Source organism: Ambystoma mexicanum, chromosome 5p (genome assembly GCF_040938575.1).
Source record: "Ambystoma mexicanum isolate Mex_15411 chromosome 5p, UKY_AmexF1_1, whole genome shotgun sequence".
NCBI lineage: Eukaryota > Metazoa > Chordata > Amphibia > Caudata > Ambystomatidae > Ambystoma > Ambystoma mexicanum.
This window is the reverse complement of record NC_090930.1, coordinates 840,687,362-840,710,606: the sequence shown is the minus strand read 5'-3', so window position 1 is coordinate 840,710,606 and position 23,245 is coordinate 840,687,362. Positions and strand designations below refer to the sequence as shown.

The following is a 23,245-nucleotide window of genomic DNA, read 5'->3' as shown; positions in this document are numbered from 1 at the left end:
AATAAATGGGGCACCGCGCGTGTCCCATTGAACGAAGGAAAATCCTTTACAAAGATGGCCGCCATGGAAAAGGAAAGGCGGGGCTCCATACTGAGCCATTTTTCCCTTTCCTTGGCAGCCAGCTGGAGCCAGGAAGAAGGAGCAGCTGCAGTGGCGAGTGCTGCCACAGTCGAAATAAGGTGAGTGGTGGGTGTGAAGGGTTTATAAAAAGAGGGAGGAGGGTGAGGGGAAGATGGCAGCGGGGGAGCCAGCCGTCGGGCTGGCTGGAACGCAGGCTTGCATCACGGTTCAAGCCTGTGCTACTAACCACCTGATTGGCTGGCTCACCCTGCCAGGTGCTAATAGGACAAATGCACTGCATCTGTATTCTGAAGGACTGCACATGCATTGCTGGTGTGTTTTCTGTCTGCTAGATCTGTGATCCTTCCCGCATTTCCCTCTGTTCAATGAAGGCTATTTTATCAGGTGCCAAAGAGTTTTTACATTTGATCCCATCATTTTGATGTATAGGTACACCGTCAACATGCCAATCGTCCTCTGGCTGGATGGTAGTTCAAAAATCTGAAGGAAAGCCGTCTAAACTACTAAAACCCTAGCAAATCTACAATAGTTAGATGGTGTCAAACCTACTGGACTGAGGCCCTGGCAATTTTCCTTTTCTGTTACTGAAAAAAGTAATCTGGAAGTTATGTTAGATTTAGCCTTCCGATGAGGTCCCAAATTGGTGTTCCGGTAAAATGTGGCCTCAATTAACTCGGGTGCTATTCTTGACTTTCTCTCGATCACACACAAGTTGATGGTGAATATTGCATTCATGGTGTTACTAGTTTACTATAATTTTGTATACCAGGGACTCCCTAAAGAAGAGATGAAAAGGTTTCTGGGTTGGGAAGGTGCACAATATAGATGCAAGGAGCCTGGTCTAACTAAGTAAAATATGACGAGGCCTGTCCCCAAGCCATGTCGGGCAAGGGAGGGGGCCTGAACCCCAACACCCCTGATGGTGCTGAAATGTGTGCAGCACTCCCCTGATGGCCCCCTCATCACGTGGGAATGCTGGTGGTGGGGTTAAGGGGGGCCTTGTTGAAATCGAGCGACCCGCTGATATAGCAGGGGTGCAGCTGCAAAACACAGCCGCCGGGCCGGATGTCACAGTCGACGTAGCTGATAGTGGTGCTGGGATGTGGTCCAGGACACGACAGGACACCGTGAAAGAGCTGGGGTACCAGCTACAAAACAAGATGCAGAGGCAGTTAGTAGAGAGGAAGGGCTACAGAACAAGCCGCTGGGTAACGCAGCAACCAACAAAGAACTGCAGCTCCACCAGATGTCTGCTGGAGCCTGTGCACACCAGGAAGTACCTACTAAACGTGCAGGGATTTGTTTATTACACAAAGGCCTCCAGGTAGGCCATATGTGAGGAAAATACCCACTAGCATACCAGGGAGGAATATAGTCAAACTAGGCCTGTACGAAGCCCTCTGGGAAAGGGAACCACAGTTCCCTATGGACCACTATGTGACCTATATTAAAAATGCAGCAGAGGTTATGTGGGTCAGGGTAAGGTGGACAATCCTGGGAAGGGGTGTGATATTTAAAGGTAAGCTTGGGGAGAGTTAGTTATGGGTGGTAGTTGGGTGAGGACAGGAAGTGGAGGACGACATCTGATAGACCATAGAAGGAGAGCATGGAAGGAGTGTGGAGGCTATTGGCGAGAGGGATCATGGGAGTGTTTATGCATGAATGTGAAGAGTATGTGTAGTAGTGGTAGAGTAGGAGGACGGTAGTAGTGGTTGTAAGTGGAGGTGGGAGTAAGAGTTAGTCATAGAAGTAACGAAGTGGTAGTTGCAATAGTGGAGTGTGGTAGTGAGAGTTGCGAGAGAGGAGAAACAGTGGTAGTATAGTAGAAGTTGTAGTAGCAGTGAAGAGGTAGTTGAAGAGAAGAGGAGTACTGGTGGTGGTAGCGAGAGGCAGTAGTGGAGTAGGCGTAGGGATAATAGCGGTGGTGGTACAACGAAGGGGAAGTTATAGAAAGAAGGGAGGAGGTTATTGGAGTGTGTGGTCTGTGGAGTGTTTGTACATGGGTGTAAAACGTGAGTGTAGTAGCGGTAGTGTAGGAGCAGTGAGCAGGCAGTAGCTGGAGATGATGGTGGTGGTGGTAGTAGTAGTAGTGGGAGTGGTGAAGTAGTAGTGGGAGTGAGAATTGGTCGTTTTCAGTGGTAGAGGTAATAGTGGTAGTAGAGTGTTAGTGAGAGTAGAGAGAGAGAGAAGTAGTAGTAGCAGAGAATAGGTAGTTGAAGTGCCAAATGAGAAGAGGAGTAGCAGCAGTAGCGAGACATATTAGTGGTGTAAGAGTAGTGATAAGAGTAGAGAGATGGTGGTGACGAGGTGGAGTAGTAGGTAACAGAGGGAGTATTAAAGTGGTAGTTGGAGTAATGAATGGAGGTTGAGAAAGAAGGGAGGAAGCTAGGTGTAAAAGAAAGGTAACATCTAAGGGTGGAGGTAGGAAGGCAGTGTGTAACTCCGGGGGGATAGTAAAGTGGTTGGGAGGAGAACATATTGCATTCTAGTATGGGAGAGGGTCAGTTGAGACCAACTGTGAGTACCGAGCAAGTGTTCCAAAGTGTAAGGAGGACCATCCCTAACCCCCTTAGAGCACTAAGTGGGCCTAGGAGAGGGAAAGCTAGAAGGCCCCTAGGGAGTATGTTAGCCATTGACTCAGAGAAACAACCAGTAGTCGTAAGGAAGAACAAAAGACGAGCATCACCTGGCGATAATACTAACAACCTCTTACGGATGCCTGGGTCAGGCAGGGCGGTAGCCTGGCGGGAAATAGTGAAAGGGACAGTCCTAGCACCAAACCTCCCCAAGAACCTGGTTAACCCAAACATTTCAGTGAGGAGTCTTATACAAAACTCAAACTCAGCCCTACGCCTCTACCAAGCCAGAAGTTAACCCAATCATGAATGTGCAACAGGCACTCCTTGAAGATCCCTAGGGCGTAAGGAGGGAAAAGTGCACCTGCGCCCCCCATAGCCGATAAGGGCACGTGGCGTTCGACATCTCCCAGGGGCATCTCACCATTCTAGTAAACTTCACATCCAAGTCAGACACCCAAACTGCAACTAGAGTCTTCGAGGACTGGGCCCACTAAGACAAACCACAAGAAGTGTGCTGGAGAATAGCTGCCCAAGACTCTGAGTGACTTTGTTGGACACTATCTTGGGGTTGAACCCTCAAGAATCTTGTTTACTAGAACAGGGCCTGGACGTTTGAACACTAGGTCCTGCTAGAGCAGGGGATACATGATATTGTTTGATCGATCCTCACACTAACCTTTTGACCTCAGAACATCCCTCTTTTTGTGATGGGCATTTTTTCACTTCCCTTCCCTTTAATAAAAAGATGAAGCTCACATCAAGTGATTGTGTGCACCGTGGACCGCTTTGTGACTGCAGTCAAATGGACAACTACTGCACATCTGATGTTTTAATGCTTCACTCTCATTATTACAGGCTACCGAATGAATACTATGATCCTAACTCTGGTGGGTGAGGCTGGGTTTCCTGGTTTTGTGTACTAAGGGTCAAGTCCTCAAGCAGACCTTCTGGTCTGAGACAATTTCTTTTGGTGTTGTTGTGTTGTCACATTTGACGCACTAGAGCACATGCATCCAGGATCTCATTGGCCTATCTCCACTGCTGCCATACTAAGTCAGGGATTTACCCCAAAAGGTCAAAATAAAAGTTAAATGTGCATTTTATAGCGTATTCGGCATTGACCAAAAAAAAACTAAGCCCATAATGCCAAACAGGAGGAGCAGGGGTTGTGGGGGTGTCCTCAGCGGGTACTTCTTACGGGGCTCCAGAGAGTCCAGGGTCCCAGGTCCTTCCCCCAGTGTCTGGGTGCAGGCCCTGAGAGCTGTGGGGGCCTGGGATGGGCAGTGGAATTTGCACCCACCTCTAAGTAGCTTGGCTGGTCACCTTTCCCGCCTTGTTGCTTTTCTGCAGGTCGGAACTTCCAAGGGGCACCTGTGAGTCTGAGGTCCTAGATTATTCCCCCGGTGTCTGAGTGCCTACCCTGAGTGGAGCGGGGGGGCCTGGGCTGGGCAATGCAGTGGGGTCACGTCCACCTCCTTGCAGGTCGGCTGTCCATCTCTCAGGCTCCTCAGGACTCTCCCCGGGTAGGGCGGCCTCACTCTATTGATACGCTCCAGGCCCCGGGCGGGGCTGAGCACTGTTGTTTTTTGGCTTTTGTTTAGCTGCAGTTTTGCACTTCTGTTTCACCCTCCAACGCAGGCGGTCCTCCAGTCTCTGCAGTTCAAGGTTAGTCCCGGGGGAAAGAGGGGCGGCAAACAGTGGGTCCTCCCTTCACTTTACTGACCTGCTATAGGAGAGACGCATAATCAGGGACCGGCCATTAACGCGCCCCTTGGTGGCCTCGCCTGGGCTGGCATCTTTTAGCAGTACTGCAACACTGTGAGTTGTGGTCTGTGCATTAATCTGTGTGTCCATTAGGATTAGTTCTTGGTCATGTAAGGAAATCATGGTGACAACAAGTAAGACAGACACAAGTGATCACAGTTCAAGGGTGTTTATTGAACAATTAATTCTGTATGTGGGTTTGAAAAATGCCTATTCTTAACCTAAATCTAAGATGGGAGCAAGCGTCGACGATCAAATTAAAAATACGGCAGTCCTAGTTGCTTTGTGTCAAAAGAAAAGGCCTATACGAAGAAACCTATTGCCAAACCTTACGACTAATACAAAAAGGGGTGTGGGAAAGGTCTCATAAAAAGTAAGAAGTGTTCTCAAATGATATGTCAGGATGTGGTAGCCTGGGTCTCCCTTGCCCACAATTTGCACACAGAGTAAGATGGGAGCTTAGAGCACAGTACAGTCTCAGGCATCTCCAGCATGAGATGACCGTTCTAATAGCAGTTATCAGGACCATCAATGGGCAAGTCTCGTTTTTCATTTGAAAGTCTCTTGCTTTTGGAGCCTGACCTATTCTGATAACAAAAACAAAAGTTCCCTTAACATTAGAAAGTTTGTTTCTAATGTTCGCTGGGTGATGGGTTCACCCCTGGATCCCCTTCTTCTGGGTGCTAACCCCTCCTTACTTTCAATGTTCTTTTTTTACAGTTAAATTGTTGTGGGATTCACTTTCCTTTCTTTCAGAGTGCTTGTAGATCAAAGTCTTTCGATTGTACTGGCATTTTGCTCGACCCTCTGTATGACCACCTTGACCTATTTTGCTGGCCTTCCTACGGCCTTCTGGTAATTTTAGTTTCACTCAGATGGGGATTGACCAGAGCCTCTTGAGTTAGCACCCACATGGTACCAGTTTCCCTCTGCAGCTGGTCTCCCCTTAACACTTTTACAGTTCATTCACAGTTCCTTGAACTTGGTTCAAACTTGCCACTTTGCGATTCTCTCACTCAACACAGCTCGGTTCTTATCGATTCTCCCCTCGAATCACCGGCTGCGATGAACCGCTGGGCTTTTGGCTTTCCTGGAGTCAAGGCTGGTACCACAGGCGCGGGAGCTTCCCTCGGTCCTGCATATCGGTATAAGCTTGTCCTGTGTACCGTTGACATCTGTTGCAAGACACTTGTGCGATTGCTTGCGTAGGCTCTCTTCCACGAAGGTTCAGAGGGCCTGGGATGAAAATGGCAAGGTCACTTCTCTCCTCACCACCCTCTCGATTCCTGCTGCCTTTCTCCTTCACTTGAACGGCCGTGTCCGGTCAGCCGTCTCTTCGTGATGTCTGCTGCGCTCGCCTCACCCTGCTCGCCTCGCTCATACTGTGCTCTTTTACTCGACCTTTTTATCCCTGTGTGAAAAAGAAAGGGCCATCAGGTGTGTGTGGTTCAGGTTAATTGCCTGACGCTGGGTTTGTGACATGTCAAGTAAACCGTTTTATTACAAGTCCGTTCTCTGGTGTGTCGTGTGAAAGTGTTCGTGTTGGAAAAGGTGGGAGGGGGGCAGTGGTTTTGTATGTCCTACTTGGTAGGATGGGGAAAAGGTGTTGAAGGAAGGAAGGAAGGAACCGCGTCTCACCCTTCAGTGTCCCACTCCCCGAGAAACCCCATCCAGGTCATCCTCCCTCACTGGTCCACCCCCAGGAACTGGATCCAATAGCGATGGCTGTTTCCTGACCACCTGGATGACAGATCCCTGGGGACTAGCTAGGGAGACACCTTCAGGTTTCTCACAGTCGGGTAATGCTGAAAGATCCATGTTTTGGGAGATTTGCAAAATTGGAGAATTGTGGGGGCTTTCGGAGCCAATACTGTGATGGAGTTCCAGAGGGGTAGGTATGTGATAAAGTGTACGATTGTTTGCAGGTCCCCTCTTTGAGGACGAGTTGTGAATCAAGCTGTTTCATGAATTTTCTGCATGAGCAGCATGTGCCACCAGATATGTGTAGCTTTGTCACCAGGTACTCTGGTGCGCTACTCATGACTGATTTGTAGATGATACATGACGTCTTGAACAGTATCCTTGCCTGCAGATGAAGCCAATGTACTTCACATAGGATGGGGTGATTCGGTCAAATTTCTTCACACCCGTAATAACATGTGTTGCAGAGTGGGGTACTGCTAATATGTATAATCTAAATAAACACAGAAATACAGTGTTGGAGTGCTGGTCAAACCATCAGCAGACTTTGAATGGACTCAGTAATTTGTGAGACAGGCCCAGAATAAACACCATTTGATTATATGTTTGCTAAAGGGGGGACCTACTGAAACATTTCTAGAGAGCTTTATGCTTTCTTTTGGGAAGGGGACACAATCTTCCTGCACCTCCAAGCACTTTCGGATAAGGCAAAGGCCGCCACAGGCACTGTAACAGACCAGGGGGGAGGAACGTGCCCTTAAGACTTCTGCATGATTAAATTATTGCATACTTTATAGGCACAGCACACATGCGAGAATAGTAGCCATCTTATATATTAGCAGCCATATCGTGGTATAAAGCTTAAACGTAGCACAACAGTCAGCACCCCAGGCCTAGGCCCGCTAGCAAAGGAATAGGTTGCATCCCAGGCACTGATGAGAAAGGCTAAAGCTACACAGATCCATAAACCCTTCATTGTCCTAAAATGTTGTCAACCTTAGCGCCCTTTAAGGAATGTGCCCTGCAACGCCATGGGAGGAGAGCACAGAAAGGAGAAAGGAGGGCACATGCCTCCAACCCCCACCAATCCCCAGCAATCCCAATTCTAAGGTATTGTACCCAAATGTCTTAGCCATGCGACCCCTGAATTCCAAGGTACCAGCCAGCCACAGACCATTGATCATAAAGCTGTTAGACCTCTGATCGATCAAGAAAGATCCAAAAGCAGGCCTCTCTTGCCTTCACTTCTGGGTCACATGATTTGTACTGCCAGGTGCAGGGCGGGATGAAATTATAGGCCAGAACGAGGGTGGAAGTCCTTGGAGAGGTGCCGGCCTGTCTATGAGTGAGTGAGTGAGTGAAGTGTGTATGAGTTATTGTGGCCTCCGCTTGTCCCCCGGGGGCCCCTGTCTGCTTGTACCAACCAGGTGCACTGCTACATAAAGATGTGTTGTTTAGCTTCAAAATAAATTGCCAATTATTTTGCCTGTGACCGATGACGAATGCAGCATTAGCCACGTGGAAGATGATGGACGGACGGGGTTAGGACCAATGGCGCAGGTGGCCTATGTGTAGGGTCTCACCAACCAGCCGCGCAGGTTTCCGCTGTATGTAATGTTGTCACTGATACAGGATGTAATTACACATATTTTGTGAGTATTGATGATTGAGATTTTAGGCATGAATGTGAGTGTTCTATGCTTTTTTATGATGTGTAAACGAAATTTGTTTGTAATAAAAATTGAGTAAGAACTATGAACAATTGTTTGCCTATCAGGTAGATGAACAAAAATCTATTTTTGATTAATGAATTCATGAGGGAACTGGAATTGACACTTATATGTATATCTCCTTTTGGTTTATTGTAATATAGAGTTATCCACTCAGTAGGAAGGTTGGAGTATACCCTAGTGGGTCCAGCCGGTGTGAGATTGGTGGAATCTCCCTGGAGACAAATTGTTGAGAGCCATATGGCACTGTGCCTCCACCTTGGCCCAACTGGAAATTTGGCAGAGGATCCAAGGAATGGTTGGTACACAGCTGTGAGATCATTGTGGGTCTTGCAGCTCAATTACTCTGCATAAGATCAGGGCATGTTGGTCGCCTACTCTGTTGGGTTTGCCACTATGTAACTGAAGTCCTTGTTGATAATTTTCATAATGAGATCTTGTGCCAGTTTATTGGAAGGTTTGTCCAGTCATATGTTTTCCCCAGATTATGAGAACCTGAACTTAGCATCAGAGCATGGAGTTGGTATGCCCTGACCACACAACCCACTCACATTCTAATTTGTATGAATCCTGTCTTTTTGCAAAATAGGTTTGCAAACTGTGTAAAACATTTTGTTTTTATTGTCTGTAATTACCTTGCTTTAATTGTGCCATATAGTTTTATTGTAACAATCTCACTGCAGTGCATACATTGATAGTATTACTCTGTTTCTGTGCCCAGAACCATGTGAACCCAGCTATGGACTTCACGCAGACACCTCCGGGAATGCTAGCTCTTGATAACATGCTATACTTTGCCAAAAACCACCAAGATTCCTATATTCGGGTAAGTCCTCTCAAAGAACAAAAGTTCTTAGCAAAGATTTTAGCTTTTTTTCAGCTCCACCAAAGAAACTGCTCTTTTTTCTCCAAATGATGTTTAGACGTGAGGGATTGGCTAAGCAAACTAGTAAAGTATGTACTCATGATTTTCACATGCTGCTGTTAGTTTAAAATTGTTACGTTGTCTCACCTGATTGCACAAAGGTTTACAGCAAAGAAGTAGCCTACGCATTTCCAATGATGTTTGTGTTGTTAAGGTCACTGCTCTAGCTCAACCCTATACTTTTTGCAGGATTGGCTAAATTGAGTTTAATTTACCCCTTATGGCCCTGGCTGTAGCTAATGCTTCTACACCTGGAAGAGAGGAAGCGTTGATTTATTTTCGCTGCTGGATTCGTCGTTGTTAATGGAAGACAGAAATCAAATTCTTTGGCATGCCAGAATTTTTTTTTTTTAACTGAAGAATAGGATATGGAGTCTCCAAATCATAATTTGTGCAACAAGAGAACAATATTTGCAAAGTGACCCAATGTAATGAGGGTCATTGCTATCTAGTCCTAGTTTTTCCAGTGTGAGAAACCAAAGCATTTCTCACTTATTAGTCCCCAGTGATCGATCTCTCTCAGGCGTCCAAGGCAAGGCCACCGCCTTTGGGTCCACACCCTGGGCATGGACCAGTGTACGAGGATCACCTGGGTGAGGGGTCTTCGGGGAGTGAGGTTGAGGCAGCTGATGGTGAGACGTGGTCTCCCCCCCCCTTGCCCGTACAATTTCCCTATCCTATTTTATAGGATTCTCCAACGTCCCAACTCCCCCACCCCCCTTTCTACACAAACACTGGGCCTAGGAAGTAGGCGACTGAGAGTAAACTAACACTTACATATCTCATTGGACATGTCCGACTAATCGGGTCAGGCAAACTCAGGCACTTGACTTCAATCACATACATCTGATACCCATTAGATCTCCCCACATGGATAAAAGGTGTGAACATATGGTCCTTTGGGTAGCGTATCAGGCAGTGGATGGGAAACCGAGTAACTCTTACACCAAAAATGGAATCAACTCAGGAAGATGGCAAGTTTGTCTGTTTTATTATCAATTGTCTAAAACAGGGAGTTACAACAGACATCTACGGATGTTGCACAATCATTCTCGAAGCATTTCATAATAAATCACATTTATATAGTAAAAGTGTGTCATGCGTGACGTCATACTACGTGGCAAATAAGAAAAACTTATGGGGGGGTTGTGATTTGCTCAAGGGGGAACATCTAAGTATACTTTCTAAATGGGGTTGCATTGTGATTGGACATCTAATATCAGGTGGACAACTCATGCCCACCCATAGTGTAAGTCATCCTCAACAAGTATTAGGTACATGGCATATTATTGGCTCAGAAACTATAAGGCCCTTTGTTATATGGCCCTCTACAATTGGTTGGCACACTCGTGTCAGTCTGGAACATTCGGCTCACTAGCGGCATGTAAACCCATACCCCAGGTTTCAGGAGGTGGACTTGACTGCACCTCCCCGCCCAAATTGGCCCATCATCTCTCATCACCCATGCCTTCTGCCATGAAGATTGTCTTTGTAATTGCAAAGTATCCTTGCCTCTGAGAATATATGGGAGTCCAGGCAGATGCTATCATGGTTCTCGAACTGCATGCCCAACTCTATTTCCATCCTGGGCTCACGTGACAGGTGACCACAATTCAGCCCATTTTGTAGCATTTAATTGTCTTAAATGAATAAAACTTGGCACTCATGGTGTTCTTCTTTGTACCTCAACTTCAGCCTTGACACCAGACCAGACAGCTCTTCTAGCGTCTTCCACAATCCCAGCTAATTCTTTGCTGCGACACAGCTTTCGATCCATCTCTACATGGGTTTGAACTTACTAAAGTTGTGACAAGATGTCCATCTTCTATATAATGGCAGCTCTGCCTGCAGTCTATTCACGAAGTATGATCACTTGGTCTACTTGTGTTACTGCATCTGTACAGTTATTGAACAACTTGCATCTTCTGCATTTCTCTTCACACATACAACCTTCTTTTTGCATATGAAAGTTTACTCAATTCTTTACTTTGTCATCAGTTTCCATAAGGTCCATACATTCTTTTCTTCAGCCAGTCTTTTCTGTGTGTCACGTTCATTTCTTTTGACGTCACCAGCTCCTTCTCTTGTTCTTTCATATTTCTTCAGGGACTTCCTCCATGAGATGGTCCTCTCTTCGGGAATACTTCTGATAAGGTTTTCTCAGTGAGTACCTTCTTTCGAATATTGGCCATGGAATGGTCACAACTTCTGGTGTCAAGCATGGCACAATTTCAGGCTTCCAGCATATAGGCATGAGGGGACTGGACCTCCTGCAGAGGCATTTGGCTGCTACTCTACAGATGAAACATAGAGACACACTCTGAGCAAGATGGTACACGAGAAGGTGCGGAACAGCTGGGGCGAAGACGAACCTACTGGAGCAGGATGACCGATCGAGGGACTGGAGCAAAGGGTAGGGAAACCCTGAAGATCCCCGCAGGAGGTTGTTGCCTCTGGGAAACTGTGAAGGAGCCATGGAGAAAGCCAAATTGCAGCCAAGAAGAAACCTGCGTTGCGTTTCAAGGACGCTAGTAACCCTCCCGGGTGAACAACTGAGTTGGGGAGACGAGGCCAAGCCTGTGGTATTAACCTTGACTCATGAATCATAGCCACAGAGACAAGAAAGGAAGGGGCACAACCAGTGAGTTAGTGAAGGACATGAAAGGCCGGTTTGTGTCAAGGGAAGATTGAAGCTGCAACAGTGTATCTTACAAGGGAAGGTTGCGCACATGCTGATGAGACACGAAGGAAAGCTAACCAGTGATTAACTTTTAAGTGGCTGATACATGTAAAGCCAGGGATACAGAGTAGAGGACTGGTTCGGCGAAAGGAAGTAGCCCACCCGAAAGTCCCTGTGAAATGTAGCGGCTAAGTGAGCAAACTCTGAAATGCGTAATGGTCAAGATTGACTCCAGTAAAAGGGGAAGTGAAAAGGTAAATGCCAGAAGAGAAAGATTTCCTTGAACTTTTTGTGCTTATGGTACTGAACTACCAAGACCAAGAGACACTGGGGCAAATAACATAAGTCTGAGCTGGAGAGAAAGTCAAAGTGGTCCTTCAGAGATCTATGGTAAAAGCCTAGCACATTCGAAAGTCTGACATCAGTAAAAGGTCAGAGCCCGACAGAGGTAGACTGGAAGTGTGATAAGTTAGGGGAAGGGAACCTCATACGAATGTGAATTAAGCTTGGGGAAAGGAACCCCTGCAAGTGTTGATTGCAAGGTGCAAGCCTGGCTGAGGGAGACCTATGTGAACTTTTTGTGGAACTGTGAAAGAACTTTTGGAACACTGGGATAAGTGACTTTAACGTGGAAGGCCAGGCGGGCCTCGATCCACGTTTTGAACTACCTTTGTTTTGAGAACCTGAGCCAGAGTGTGTCATCCTGTCTACAGGGGGGACCTTTCTCCGTGCTGTCCAACGTGTGGAGAAGAGCTCACTCAGCCCCTTTGATCCTTTGTTATAACACTGAGTTTCCTTGCGTACATATTCCCCTTTACACACTTTTTGTATGAGACATAGCGCAGGCAATAGGTTTTGTTAGTATGGGCCATTTTGATTTGACATAGACTGACTAGGACTGTGTTTTCTTTATTATTTGATGGTAGAGACTACTCCCGTCATAGCTATAGGGCAAAGTAGGAGTTTCTCCAAACCCCATGAATCTAAAAATGTTTTAAAACTTGTAACTCTTGCGTCATTGTCATGCTTGTGATACCATGCCTCCCTTACACCAGCCATCATTTGTCATTGGAAAGCTACACGTTTATGCACAAAACATCTTAATTAAATAACCCCAGTTATCTTATTTTAATCTATATCCCAAAACCTGTTTGATCAAGACTGGATATTCAGGTCTGTGAGCATGGTACGGTGGCTAGAGAACATTGAAATTAACTTAAAACTCAAAAAAGATTTTGCCCCTTAATAAAATAATGTAGGATCTTTACTCTAGACAAACCTCATAACGAGCCCCCTTTTTAATTTTGATTTAGAACTTAACTATTGTAGAACAAAGCCATGAAAGAGTTCTTCTCCACCATAAGGCACTCTTCTCGAGTTCATTCTGCGTACCCTTTTCCTGCCCTTCAGGTTGACGGCACCAGGCCTTTCCTGAATGTGTCGAGTGTCCCCATTCTGAAATATATCCTACAAAAGGTTCACCTGCCCATGTGTTTGCAAGTGTTTCTCACTCTAGTTACATTGACAATAAGGGCCACATTACAAGTTGCGTGGTGTGGCAAAAATCTGTGGTAATGCGGTGGTAACCGAGCCCAACTATGGTTTTTGTGGTGGGTGGAGGAAAAACATCCAGCAAAATGCTGGAGTTAATTCCACCCCCTTACTGCCAAAAAACTGCAATTTCTGCAGAATTACTGCTGGTGGTAATTTCCGCAAAAACCCCATTGAGTCCTATGGACTCCAATGAGGACTAACACTGCCATACCACCACTTGTAATTCAACAGTAAATTTGCCAGACCAAGTGGCGGCAACAGTTAATTTGTTTGGTATTTTCGCGGATTTACTGCCGAAATGCCACCAAACTTGTAATGAGGCCCTAAATGTGTAATCAAACCAGACAGTATTTAACTAAAGTCCCACTGCTCACAATACCTTTACTTAGCCACTCTTTTTCACAACCTTTTAAACACAGGTCATCACTTCTGAATCTATTTAAGACAGACTCAAACTAGGTTTGTATACGCTCTGCATCCACATTCCTATGTACCACTCCACCTACTAAGGAGGCCAGTGACAGCCTGGTCTGGCAAACACATGTTACCTGTGAGTCTGGAATTGAGAGCTGAGTCTCTTGCACTTGGGCTAAAATCAAGACATTGTGTTACTCTACATAAATAAATCATAATAGCCATGAATCTGGAACCAAGACTGAGACCTTATGCACAACTACTCCCTCTCTATTCTGCAAAAAATATTGAACAAAAGAAATACGTAACTATCCCACGACCAGCGCGTGCCTCATTTCTTCTCTGGGAATTAGCACTTAACTGTACACCTCAAGTTCATTACAGATGTAATGTAGTCAAATCGTATTGATACCAAGGTAACAGATTGTTCACCAATTTATTCACACCACGCACATTCTTTGTGAAGAAAAAGACCCAATCAGGAAACCATGTTCATGGGAAATTTCACTAACTCTGTAAAATATTTTATGCTTGGCAACTCTTGCATTACAGGGTTCCAAGGAGCCTAAGGCCTGGTACGAAGAAAATCAGACTTCACTTGAGCTTAATAAAAATAAACAAATGATGGGCAACCTGACCAGTGTGACAAAGCCAGTACCCTGCCCTTGTCCAGAGGGGATAGGAACCCCTCTCAGCCGTGGATGAGAAGCCTGCCAGGAAGCCATGCAGAGCCAGTCCTACCCCTGAAGTGGACGGTGACAACTGAGAGGGCCCTAATCTCTGCCCTCATGCCAGAATGCTTGTATGCAGACCGTACTCGCCTGCCATGCCCTTTGACAGAGATGCTTGCCAGTATTTTTCTTCTTGTTCCTGATATCATGAAATTGAAGGTGTCCAGAGTGACGAGCCCACGCAAAAGAAAGAACAATCAGTGCCATTATCACCAAAATCTAAAAACCTCCAAGTGACCCTTGCCTCTGGACGATCCAGCGCAGAGCCATCCGGAGCACGGATGAGAGGGAGACAGCTGCAAGAAAACGCTGCAAGCATACCTGGCATGCCCAAAGATGACCCGGTCCTGCTGGAGAGCAACAGCAGGAGACCGCGCTTATGGACTAAGCCTCTAAACCGCCATGGAAAGTTTCTGAGACTTACCAGCAAAGTCAGACTGGATCCAAAACCACAAACCATCACATAGAACTCTGTCTTCTACCATTACGCAGCGAGTGGCAGTGGAGACAGTTGGCAGAGCTTAGGCCCCTTTTCAAAGCCCCACCATGAAGCTACACTTCCCGGGATGGGAAAGACAGCTCAGATTGGATGGGGAAAGAAATAAAATCGGGAGAAAGGGTGTAGAGAAGGAGCCAAGTACCCCAACCTCAACCACTTTGCCCATATTGCCTATATGTTGGGAAGCAGAGTGTGAGACATGTGTGGTATCAGTGAAAATACTAATAACAAAAAGAATCCTAGAAGCAAAGTTCCCATTGAGAAAGCCATACATGCATACGAGACAGTATGATGGCCATTTGAATGAAATCCGAGAAGAAGCGTGATCAATGAATGGAAGGGAAGAAAAGTGAATATATTCTATAAGGCATCAAGAAAGTATCAAAGGGGGGCGTGGCCAACCGTCGAACGATGCGGACGTGAGCTGCCATTGCTCTTGAGCCGCCATCCAGATACTGAGCTAAATCCTGCGAAAATAGCCGTTGTGGACTGTTCAAAACTGCTTATATAACTGTCCCAACATGGGAGGCATCGATCCCTGCAGGAGCGGAGCGAATCCAGTGCGAAATCCCGAAGATACGGCCACCAGTAAACACGGACTCTGAGCTGCGCTCAGCACCCAAGATGGCCGCCGCTGGCTCCCCGAAAGCGAAGTACGAAAGGAATACGACACACTAACGTGATGCCGGCGGTGATAGAGGAGGCCGCAAACCACACCTGGACAAGCGGGGATCACCCCCTGGCTGCGAGACCTCGACGCTGTTGGTGCCCGAAACTCGAGGAGATGTCGGCGATCTAATCACCCAGAACGCTGTGATGCGACAGGCCTCCCCACCCTGACTACCGCCTGAGAAAAGACTGCAACGCCGATCCGGCTTCCGAAATTGAAGGGTCACGGACGGCCTCAGCCAACACACCCCTGAGGGTCTGGATCTGCTGGGCCTGCTCACTGAGACATTGCCACTACACGCCAACGGAGTCTCAACTGTCAGCAACAACGTGGGCGCTCCGCGTAGAGCGCCCGCGGACCCTCCTGCGTCCCTGAGAAGACATTCCCTGCAGCACTGAATACCAACTTTGCGGTAAGGAGAGTAGGGTGGCGGCGCACTGGAGCTGGGGAGTGTGATCGATACCCTTGACCCCCTTCATGGAATAGCCGTGGACAATATCTACCGGCTACGGCCCTGTACACAAAGATCTAATGTCTGAAACGGCCTCTACAACCATCTCCACAACACAAGTGCGGTGGGGGGGGGGGGAGAAAAAAAAATGGGGAAGGATAAGCCGAGGAAATCCTCGACGCAAAGTCGAATTGAACAATACGCAACAACGTCTGTATCTCACTCTCCTGAACAGCTGCCGTGATATAATGAGCGCCATTGCCAGCTCCAGAACCTCGATAGAGAAAAAAATGGATAGCATAGGCGCAGATGTGTCCCTGCTAAGGCATGACCTACAAAAACTAACTGCACGCACTGGAGAGGCCGAGGCGTGGATCTTGGGAACTGAAGACTCCATACGAGGGGCGAATCGCCAAATGTCCAGCATGCTGGCATGGATTAAGATCCTAGAATCAAGAGTGGATGACAGTGAAGGAAGATGGAACTGTTTCTCGAAGTCTGGCTGTTAAATACATACGATGAAAAGGCCTTCTCCAAATTTTTCTCCATAGAACGTGCCCATCGCATACCAACAGGGAAGGCTGTATCTGGCGCACCACTTCGAACAGTCATTGCAAGGTTCCTAAATTATAGGGACAGGGTCGCCCTGCTCCAACTGGCAAGATCAAAAGGCACAATCACATATAACGGATCGAAAATTGCTTTCTTCCTTGACTTCACCAGAGAAGTACAGAAAGCGGGCCAATCCTTCGATCCACCCAAAAAACGCCTGCAAACGATGGGAGTCGGGTACGGATTGATATTTCCTGCCAAGTTAAAAAAATTTCATAATGGCACATCTGTCCACTTTACAGACCCCAAGGAGGCTTGTAACTGGGCGGCAAGGCACATAGATGGAGAATGGGGCGCTGAGGGGAGGCAGAGAGGGGAGCACGGCAGACCGCATCCTGAACGACCACCGGAAATGGAACTCCAGCTGAACCCGCACATGGCGATCCCGCACCAAGCGAACGAATAATTAGTCAAAATGCCGCTCCCACGAAAGAAACTGCCGAATGAAGTAGGCTAAGTAGCCCAATCGGGACAATACAAACCCGAACCACATGGCACAACAAGGCTGGCGACTGACCAGCAATCCCCCTCGAGATGACAAAGGAAACTCGAAGCACCCTGAGAAGGTGCTCTACAACCAAGCTTCAACTGGTACCCGGCACACGCATGCTGGTTGAAGCTTAACTGGTTTATAAGTTTATGTTGGGCCGACAGATGCTTCAGTTGGGGGTGGAGTATGGGGAGGGGGGAGTTGGAATTATTTTTCAACGTTTAGCATACACTGACAATATGAGAAAACTATGAGAGGCATGTGCTGCAATAAGATTCGTCCAACTGTCCTCGGCGCTGATGCAGTCTACGGAATGCACTCAGGAACCACACATTCAAATACCTGATGGCACCTGCATTGACCCCTAATAACAAATGCCTAAAGCTCATAACCTGGAATGTGAATGGCCTGGGATCCAGCATCAAAAAAAGACTAGTGCTGCAATACATAAACAGACATTCCCCGGATATAGCCCTCTTAACCGAAACGCACCTGGCGGGAACCACATGTAAACTGTTCTAGAGATCCAATTACCGCACAGCGATACATGCTGGCTTCTACACGGGCGAGAGGAGTGCTGATATTGATCCACAAGAGACTACCGCTTGAAATCAAAAAAGTAATACGTGACACAGGCGGGCGATACATACACCTGCAAGCGTCATTATGGAACCAAACCCTGGCGATCAGGGCAATCTATTCCCATCAGCCCTCCTCAACATGTTGCTGGCTGACATTACCCCTATCCTGGCGACGGGAATGGCAGATACATGTATAATAGGAGGAGACTTCAATGAAGTAATGAACAATGCCTTAGACCGTACACACCTTCGGACCAGAAACCCTAACACTGTTACCAAACTTGCTGCCTTTGTATCCGCACTGGGGCTCCGGGATACGTGGCGTGAATTGCACGGAGAAGAAAGTGAGTACTCATTCCATTCAGGAGCGCATGCCTCACTGTCCAGGATAGATTATTTCTTTCTCCCATCCCAGAGCATTCATAAGGCCTGCAATGCATCCTTCTTTCCAAGAGGCATATCCGATCATTCCCCACTACTAGTGGAGCTGGAGACGGAGAGACCACGCCCGCCGCCCACCTGGCGTCTTAATTCCTACTACTTGGGGTTCCCAGAACTACAAGAAAAAATAGAAACGGCCACCTCCGACTACTTCGAACTGAATGCAAGCTCGACGGATGACCCCTCCATCCTGTGGGAAGCGTACAAACCAGTCCTGCGAGGCGAAATCATATCATTGAGTTCCGCCAAGAAGAAGATGCAACGCAAGTTGATCACTGATGCCGAAAAAGTTGTTGTGACCAAGGAAGCAGAACATATCTCCAGCGATACCACCCAGACACATAGAGCCCTAATGTTGGTGCAGAAGAAGTTACATAATCTGTCACTGGACTGTGCCCAAAAAGCACATAGTGCCATGAAAGCACGTCTATATGAAACAGGGGAAAAAGCAGGCAAGATGCTCGCATGGTTAGAAAAACGTGAGGAAGGTCAACGCACAGTAAAAAACATCAAAACAAGAGAAGCCAAAATCGTCTCCACCGATGCGGAAATAGCAGAATGCTTTGCTGACTTCTATGAAGGACTCTATGCGCCTCCCACCGATACACCGAATAGCGCCATATTGGATGAGATTGATCTACCCTTCCTCTCCATGGAACAAGCTGAATCGCTGGACGGCAAAATAACAGAGGAAGAGATCTCGACAGCCATAGCACAACTCCAGGCCAGCAAAACACCAGGCCCCAACGGCTTCCCTGTTGACATTTGGAAACGCCTGAGCCATTTAGACTTACCTATGCATCTACTCAATCTGTTCGAAGACTCCCTACTGAAAGGCGTGCTCCCACCAGACCTTCCAAAAGCCACGGTAATCGTGATTCCAAAAGAAGGCAAACCTCCTGATGAATGCGGCTCCTACAGGCCAATATCACTGATAAATACTGAAGCGAAGATACTAGCCAAGGTGCTTGCGAACAGACTCCAAATGGTCATTACACAGCTGATCCACCCGGACCAATGCGGCTTCATGCCCCAAAGGTCAACCAGAATGAATAGCCGTAGGCTGCATCTGGCCTTGGAGAGAGCTCCCACTCTACAGCTGTCAGCGGCATTGCTGGCCATAGACTTCGAAAAGGCCTTTGATTCGGTGTACTGGGAAGCATTGTGGGCAATTATGAAGAAAATGAACTTCGGCGAACCATTTATAAAATGGGTTCAGCTTCTGTATAATGACCCCCTGGCAGAGGTGAAAGTGAATGGGTGGCTATCGCATGTTTTCCGATTGGGGAAGGGCACCAGGCAAGGATGTCCCTTCTCGGCAATGCTGTTTGCCCTAATAATCGAGCCACTGGCAGTCATTCTGCGAGATACGGACACATGGTCAGGCTTTCGCTGGAACTCAGAATGGGAAGACAAGATATCCCTCTATGCGGATGACCTCCTGATATACTTAGGTGACCCGGCAATCTCAGGCCCCATAGTCACTGCTATCCTAAAAAACTATGGAACCTTTAGCGGCCTCAGGGTGAACTGGCTCAAATCGGCGCTCTTCCCTGTGAAGGGTGTGGACTGTATACCACCACAGGGCTCCCCCTGTCAGATTGAGCTCACACAGTTCCGGTATCTAGGCATCATCACCACCAATGCCCTCGACACTTATATACCCCAAAACCTATACCCACTAGTGAAGAAATTCGAGCAAGATGTGGTCCACTGGAAGGCACTACCACTGACACTGCTAGGCAGAGCAACGCTCTTTAAGATGTTAACCCTACTCCGATTCCTGTACATCCTTCAAAATGCCCCTCTCCATATCCCCGCGGAAGAATTCCGTAAAATAGATGGAGCAACACGCAGGCTGCTATGGGGAGGGAAACACCCGAGGATAGCCCTCAAAACTCTGCAACGTTCAGTCTGGGAAGGGGGGATAGGTCTCCCCAACATCCAAGTTTATTACTGGGCGGCCCAAATGGCGACAGTCAATGATATTCTGCATGGCAATCCAAAACCTCCGCATATACAAGCGGAAATAAACGCAAGGCATGATGTGTCCCCGCTCGAAAGTCTCTATGGGAAACAGTGTCGCCCTCCCGAGTGTTCGATAGTGGCACAGACAGAACAAATATGGAAAGAGTCTCATAAATATATTGGCTGGGATAATAGAATCACTTAAGTCCAGCCTATCTAGAATAACGCCCACCTCACAGGCCTCAGTAGACTCCCGAAATGGCCCGGCTGGGCCGCAGCCGATATACACACTCTACAACAGATGTTTTTGAATAACCAGCTCATTCCATTTGACGAGATCTCTACTCAATATGCCCTCCCAGCTACCGAATGCTACCACTACGAGCAACTGCACCATGCCCTCTCAGCTCAAAGGGACCAAATGATAGACATGCCGGAATGCACGCCTATAGAGCGAAACATAGTTGTAGACAGGATAGAAAACAAAATTACTTCCATGTACAATGCCATTTCCGCTTTTGCCACGACAGAACTATCGTTGTCGGACCATCCCATCGAAAGAACGTTACCAGGTAAGAGAGTAACGTGTTCATCTCCCTGTTCAGTACAGTGCAAGCCTGAAACTCAGTGGCTTCACAGCTCACACCTATTCTGCCTCCTCCAGGTGTTGCACAGCTCAGGTCGACTCACTTTGTTGCTCGTTGAGTACTCTCTATTCAAGGTACTCTTCCTAGTGAATTGGATAGTTCCATTTAAAGGGACATGTTCTCTTTCTGGGTGATAATAACATCTGTTAGGATTTTCTTCGTCCCTGTCTTGTTGTTTAAAATCTGTGGTATTTTAGCGCATCCCAAGTAGGCCACGGTGTGCACAGCTTTAGGGAGTTCCTCATAGAAACGGGAGTCCTTGTCCCCTTAAGGGATTCTCTCTCAGTGAGGTCCCACTTGCTGTGACCCCCCCCCCTAGAGAGGGTGTTGCGAAGCAGGCTCACCACCCTAGCCTCACAGAGCCGTTGGGGAGAAGGGTTGACTTCCCTTGATTCATCACAGATGCCACTGTTACTGTGCTGGAGTTACATTGATGCAACTCCAATTCACCCTGCCGGTTATTTTGAGATTTCTGTTTCCAGTCTGCACCTGAAGCCATGTTAACTGGCCGGCTGGGACTATGATCATTCCCATTGACAATTAGGTTGTATAAATATGTACATAGGCAAAACAGGACCATATCTTTCAGACTTAACTTTGCATCCTCCGGGCAGTCCTTGCATTAAGTGATGCTATCTCTTGGAGTAAGATCATATCTATTTGACAGGCCATTATGGAAGCTAAATAATGTGTGCATTGTGGCTAGCAAAGCAAAATAAATCAAGACAATGTGACCGTCATAATTGCCAGCAGGGAGTTGTGTGCCATTGACTACTGAGATTGGCCAAATTATGTATGAAAACAAAACAAGCAATGTTCCCAGCTAGTATTCACCCTAGAGCAAACAGTAAATCAAGCTTGTGTTATGTGGATATTCACCATTCCTGAAAATGGGATTGATTTGCTGTTCTTCTCTCACTGTCGTCCTGATCCTGTGTTTGAACTGTAGTCACTGTTCGTAGGCGACATATTATTATTAAATAATGAAACCGTCCACCTTAACTAGTTCCCTATCCATATTCGCTGTGGAATAAGAAACACATTTTGCAATGACTTAATAGTGGAAAAACTAAAATGTTTCTGCCTACTTGCCTTGAGGATGGTGTTGGGGGTCAGAAATGCGAGACGGGCACAAAGGCATCATTTTCTTAATATTTGCCATTTTATTAAAATAAAAAGGGTGAGATAAATGCCTATCTTTCCCTATACTAACGAGAATGTCCCTACCCAGCAAACTAAAAAAAATTACATAGTGTTGAACAACAAGTATCTGACCCCTGACACTAATAAATACAACACAAATGTATAAGGAATATTTAGCTATCTTCAGTTCAGCAAAACAGTTAAAAAGTTCAAACGTATAGTTTTTAGAAGGTACTCCTTGTGACCAGGGTTTGGCTCCCTTCCACTGGATCAATTTAGGAATACCCTAAAACAAGTTATAATTCAACAAGGATCTGTTCAGTTCAGCACAACATTTTTCATCCACTGTGTTTGTCCACTTGGTAATGCACATATTGTTTTCTTAAACACTTGTTGGAAAACTAAAGTAGTAATGCTCCTCTACATTCTTCTTCTTGAAAACGCTAATGTCGGTTTCATAAACACTAGTTTATAAAACAAGGCAAAGGTTTTACTTAATAAAAAAAATAAGTTCTTAGGTTTCAAAGTAAATCTTAAAAATCATCTTCCAGTGGAATTCTTTTGTCAGGATTGCACAACCATTACTTTTGTAAATGCAGCACTTGGTAGAAATTATATAGTTAGCAATGTCTCTCCACAACTACTTTTTACCACAACCACATTTCTTTCATTGAACTGTTTCTTTACTGGTCTACTCGCCTGCCAGGACTAACTATAAATGGCCACTTTCCTGGTTCACTCTAGTGCCAGGAAGAAAACTCCTACTAGTACAGTTGATCTCTTCTTAGTGGCAATATAGGTTACACATTTCACCAAGCTGGTATCTCAGGAAAGGAGAATTGCACCCTTGTTGCCCTTTCATCTGTTGGATATAGTGTCTGTATGGTTGGCAAGGTGGGTTACAGGTTTAACCAAATTCATATCTCATAAATGAAGATTTGCGCCCTTATTGCCTTCTTACTACTTCTTTCGGATTTCTTGGATGTTGGCAATGAAGGTTACAGGTTTCCCCAAGATGACTTCTCATAAATGGAGATTTGTGCCCTTCTTGCACGCTCACATCTCGCCAATTAAGGGGGTTGATTAGGCATTCATCCAACTCTTTTTCACCCCCTCCCTATGTCACTTTGCTTTCGGACTCCACAGAACTCCATTTCGGGAGCCTCAAATGCTATGAAGCGTCCCTGAACCCTGTGTCTCTTCTGAGGCTCATTGGTTACTGTTGGCAGTTTCAGCGTCCACTCCAGGTGCTGTGCGGCCCAGTGGTTCTTTTTTCTTGTGTCTCGGGAGCCTCCTTGGTTCTCTCGCCATCTGGGCATCTGTCTCTGGGAGCCTATGCTCTCCACCTTCAGTGACCATGGCTTTCCTGACCACCTGATCTCCTCGCATATGCTGCTGTATCCACTTATTCACCTCTGCACAACTGCTGCTCTCTGCACACAACCCAAACTGTAGCCTGGGAGAATGAAGTTACTCCTGCTCTTTCCTCTTCCACCTCCATGACCTCTACCACACAGCTGTGACACACTTTTGGATTTGATTGATCTGCCCAGGTGCCTTGCCTCCATACAACTAGACCACACA

General features: G+C 46.7%; 1 protein-coding gene across 4 annotated transcripts in view; it reads left to right on the top strand.

Annotated features, from left to right (window-relative positions):
• Positions 1–23,245, top strand: part of ELMO1 (engulfment and cell motility 1) — a 2,216,232-nt gene that overhangs the window by 1,227,271 nt on the left and 965,716 nt on the right. For all 4 annotated transcript variants that reach the window (XM_069613266.1, XM_069613267.1, XM_069613265.1 and 1 more), the window contains one exon: positions 8,577–8,681. In XM_069613266.1, coding sequence (XP_069469367.1) covers positions 8,577–8,681 — 105 coding nt within the window. The remainder of the gene's footprint in view (positions 1–8,576; positions 8,682–23,245) is intronic.